Below are 5,093 nucleotides of genomic sequence, written 5' to 3'. Positions count from 1 at the left end.
TCCGTTCTACTGGGAGACAATAAAGCCCACAGGGTTGTTGGAAGTGGATCAATCAGGATAAGGATGTTTGATGGAGTTAAACGAGTACTGAAAAATGCCAGGTACGTATCAGAGCTCAAAAGAAATCTAATTTCTTTAGGTACGTTGGAGTCAAGCGGATGCTCGTTCAAGGCAGAGAATTGCTGCATCAGAGTAACCAAAGGCCCTCATGTCGTCATACAAGGAGTCAGGAAAAAGGGGTTGTACTCTCTTATCGGAAGAACCGTGATTGCTAAGTCCATGTATTGTTTGGACTTAGCAGACTCAAGCAAGGGCTGAGGGCCCCTCAGGGGCCAGGTGGAGGGAATCTTTACTTCGAAGCTTCTCAATTGAGGGTCAAGGTGGAGAATTGTTATTTTGACCCCTAATTAATGAACTAAGGTAAAATGACACTTTTGTAATGTGATACCGCTCAACTACCACATCTCACCCACCGTTCACCTACCGCTCACCTACCGCTCACCTACCTCCCACCAACCACTCTCTTGCTTCTATAAATAGAGAGGGTGTGAGGTCTAGGAGAGCAAGATAAGAGATCTTAAGGGTGTGAGGCTTAGGAGAAAAAAGGGAAGAGATATTAAGTGTGTAAGGCTTAGGAGAGAAAATGGAAGAGATTTTAAGCTACCACAAAGAAGGAGAGAATAGCTAGAGAGTTAGAGAGGAGGAGAGCATCTTGAAGCCTTGTATTAAGGTGTCGCTTGAGATAGAGGTCATAGAAGGAAGATGAGGGCTCATCTCTATGTATAAGCTATGTATTCTCCATTTTTTTTGCCTTAGTGAACTATTTGATTGATTCCCTTCCGTGGACGTAGATCCAGTTGAATCGAACCACGTAAACGATCTGTGTTTGCTTGTGTTCTTTTTCATCTCATTTCTATGCCAGGAAGCAAATATCTCACAACATCTATATTTCATCAAAATAAGAATTCCTGTTTGACTGTCATTATGTTGCCACTCTACTATTTTAATTAAATTTCTAATTCAACCTCAGGCATACAACTTATGCGCATCAAAGCTTGTGCTCCTTGAAAGAAGGAAATTCAAAAGTATTACAAAAATACATTTCCCTTCGCAGCTGAAGGACTTGATGCTTCAATGATGTTATTTGTAAGCTCTCTTTTGCAGTCATCTTCAAATTGGCTTGATTTACCTGAAGAGGCCCTGTCATAAAGGGTAGAAAATTATTCGCTCCAACAACAGAAAGAAGAAAATAAACCTTTAAGCTTTCCTATATTCTTAGACTTCTTTTTTAGCTGCAATCTTCTCTTGTTTAGCTCCTGTGAGAACAAAAAGGCAAGAAACTGACTCAAATACAGAAAATATTACTGTATTTTAGATCGTATACATCAACAAAACACATTGTACATTCCTTATAAATTATAATCTATATTTATTATTCTGATGCATTCACATTCATAGCACACGTTTCTTATGCGTTTACATATATCACATATAACCTTTAATATTTACACAAATAGCATTGAAATTTATTATCACATTAAAAATAATACTATTATCACTTTGCAATAGTGAAATACACATTTTCAAGCATAGATTTAAATCACCAAAATGGTATGTATGTAAAGATGAAAACTTAGGTGTAGGAGAGTGAAGGTGTTTTTTTGTCAAATCCCCCCCCCCCCCCCCCCCAAAAAAAAAAAAAAAAAAGAGACGGAGCTTATTTCCATTTCTTGTATTTATTTAAGAATGTACATATCTAGCACCCAATTCATATTTATTTACATATCTCACACCTATACTTTCATATTTACACACAGCACTCAAATCTTTAATATCGCATCAAAAATAGAACCATTACCATTTTGAAATAGTGAAATACACCTCTTCATGCATATGTTTAAATCACCAAAGTGCTTTGAATGTAAAAATGAAAGTTTAATTGTGAGATATGTAAATACAAAAGAATTATGTGCTGCATATGTAAATTTCCAAGAATAAAAAGCAGAGCTTATTTCCATTTGTCTTTATTTAACAATTAAAATTGAATATATAAGAGGAATTTACATTCATACCTCACAATTCTTATGTATCTACATGTCTCACACCTAAACTTTCATAACATTATGATGTTTTAAACCTATGCATAATAAGACACATTCACTTATAAAGAGTGATAATAGTGATATTTTTTTTTATGTGATATTAAAGATTAGAGTTTTATGTGTAAATATGAAAGTTTAGGCGTGAGGTATGTAAATATATAAAAATTATGTGCTATGCATGCAAATGCCCCTTTTTTTCCTCTCAACGCTAATTCTTAAAAATGGGGACCAAAATACTCTTCCTCCACTCCTCAATAATTTTTTTAGTTTTTAAAATAATATTAAAGAGTTTAGTAAGTCAAGAAACTCCCAAATCTCCTGTATATTTTCACACTTCAATTGGGATATCATCAGCCCCTACAGAGTGTCCACCATTGATTTTCTTTAAAGCATCATCAACTTCCTTTTATTAATGTGACGATAAAAATGAAACATTTTATTATTATTAACGATATTAATAGCACTAAGGTTGATCGTATTTTTAGAAATTTTATTTAAAAATTTATCAAAATAATTCACCCACCTATGTTGGATATCTTTTTCTAAAAAAATACTTTTTGATTTTCATCTTTAATACACTTTAGATGAATTAAATCTCTTTTGGGCTAGTTTATACATATATTTTTCACGCTCTTTGGTATCAATATATTATAAAGATCACTAAAAATAAAATTTTTAGCATCATTCTCTTAGATTCACAAGGGGTTATTTTATATTTTCTCAGTTCTCTAAGTTTTACATGTAAATCAACTTTTATAATATAATTTCTTATATTTTATCTTTTATTGCACATTATTATTCCACCACCAACTATTATTATTTCTAATTTTTTTTTTCTTCAAGTATATCTTTTGTCACTTGTTTAATAGTGTTTATTAGTTTATCCCACGTAGAATTTGTTTCTTTATGAAAATCTCAAATTTTAGAATCTTGAAGTTTACTCATAAAAAAATTTTATTTGTGTTTTTTAGGTGCCCTCATTTAATTCTACGACAATGATTTCTAGTATTATTTATTTTACAACTCTTCATCTTAAATCTACAACTAATAATCGATTTTTAGTACTTAAATCTTCACTTGGAATGACCTTATAATCTTTACATTCCCGACGATCTCTTCTCAAAAGAAAATAATCAATTTGTGTTTTATTAGGTCTCTTCTTATAAGTAATAATATGTTCATCTCTTTTCTTGAATAAAATATTAGCAATAACAAAATCATACGCTAAAACAAAATCTAATATGACCCTTCATTCTTCATTAATCAGTCCAAAAACGTAGCTAGCATGAATATTTTTAAATTTTTCTACAATCAATCGTTATGTACATTTAAATCTACTCAAAAAAAAAAAAAATCTTCAAGAGATATCATTTGTATTGAGTCTTATAGGTCATTCCAAAATTTATCCTTATAACCTATATCTAAACCTACTTCAGGAGCATAAGCACTTATAATATTAAAAATATTGGTATCAACAATGATCTTAAGGGCTATAATTCTATCTTCAATTCTATTAATTTTTAGAACAATATCTTTCAAACTCTTATCTATAATTACACCTACACCATTTCTAGTGTGACTCTTACCTAAATACCAAAGTTTAAAACCTAAGTTATCAATCTTCTAAACATTTTCTTCAACCCATTTAATTTCTTGAATACATAAGATATTTATTTTTCTATGAATCATAATATAAACTAATTCCATTAATTTACATGTGAGAGAACCTACATTTCATAATTTTATCCCAATATTAGTTTCATAGACTAACTTATAGACTAACTTATTTACATGCATTCATCCATAATGTGAGAACCCTTACTTACTTGACACTACACCCAGACTTCGGTGTAGCGACTCTTGCACACTTTTCACTGCATTCAAGTCATACAACGCGTCGTTTCCAAGAGACGCTCTAGTATTTATACAATGATCAAAAGAATTCATATCATGATTTTTGAAAAATTTTGCGCTCGTTGTTGACTACCTAACGCAACCCTCTTTTCACATCCGGGGCTTGGGACCCAACAATGATAGTGATATTTTTTTATGTGATATTAAAGATTTGAGTTTTGTGTGTAATATGAAAGTTTAGGTGTGAGGTATGTAAATATATAAGAATTATGTGCCATGTATGCAGATGCCCTTTTTTTTCCTCTCAAGGCTAATTCCTGACTCACAAACGCAATCATGTGATGGAGCATAAGTTTGCAGTATATAAATCCTGCGAAATAGAACGTCCATACAATGAACTTAATTTGCAAAATTAAATAAATTACAGTTGCATATTAATGAGATTCATACAATAAAATCAAATTAGTCATCACTGCAACTCCCGAAACTACGTATTTCTTAGTTTTGTTCTTGCATTTCGAAAACATCATATCAAATAAAACCACGGAATGGGAACAATAAAACCTAAATATTCAATTCTTTATATGGCTAGCAATCAATTCCAAATTGTTCAACCTAAGATCATCCAACCGCGCAGGACAAGTAAAATACTTCGGAACAAAATCCCCCTTTGGGATAGAAACGATGAAAGTTTATCTATTTGATCGACAAAACTCCGGAAAAAAATTCAGGTATGGGAAGATGGAAGAAGATTTATGAAAGCACTGATCCAATTCATAGAACACAAGAGTATATGCCTTGAATTTATCGAGTTGAGCCTGAGTGACCTTCGAAGACTTGAAATCGGGTTGGAGGACTGGAGTAGCAGCTAGGGCCGCCTCTCTCCGTGCCTCCTCTTCGTCCATAAACGCCATGAGTCTGCTCTCTCCCGCCCGCTCGATCCCTCGATCGCGTGCGCAGGGTTTTTGGCGCAAGGAGATAGTCCCTACTATGTGACCAATTTAGGATATTGAAATGCTCGGCTACGATAATTATTAGATATGTTTTTGATATTCCATTTTAATTAATATTAAAGATAATTTTAACATGATCAGAAATTGGGTGATTTCAAGTATGAGTTATAAGTATATATATATA

The 5,093-nt window shown here is 32.5% G+C and overlaps 1 protein-coding gene across 2 annotated transcripts; it reads right to left on the bottom strand.

The window, feature by feature from the left end:
* Window positions 1-1,101: 1,101 nt before the first annotated feature.
* Window positions 1,102-4,956, bottom strand: LOC110018493 (protein FAM204A; the record flags this gene model as incomplete). Of its 2 annotated transcripts, none has more annotated exon segments than XM_020715827.1 (3): window positions 1,102-1,189; window positions 1,256-1,316; window positions 4,754-4,956. In XM_020715827.1, coding segments are annotated over 3 exon segments (266 nt in total), but the record flags the coding sequence as incomplete, so codon positions are not given.
* Window positions 4,957-5,093: the final 137 nt, after the last annotated feature.

This window comes from Phalaenopsis equestris, unplaced genomic scaffold, assembly GCF_001263595.1.
Source record: "Phalaenopsis equestris unplaced genomic scaffold, ASM126359v1 Scaffold000022, whole genome shotgun sequence".
Classification (NCBI taxonomy): Eukaryota; Viridiplantae; Streptophyta; class Magnoliopsida; order Asparagales; family Orchidaceae; genus Phalaenopsis; species Phalaenopsis equestris.
Note: the sequence above shows the minus strand (reverse complement) of the source record. Positions and strands in the feature narration are given on the sequence as shown.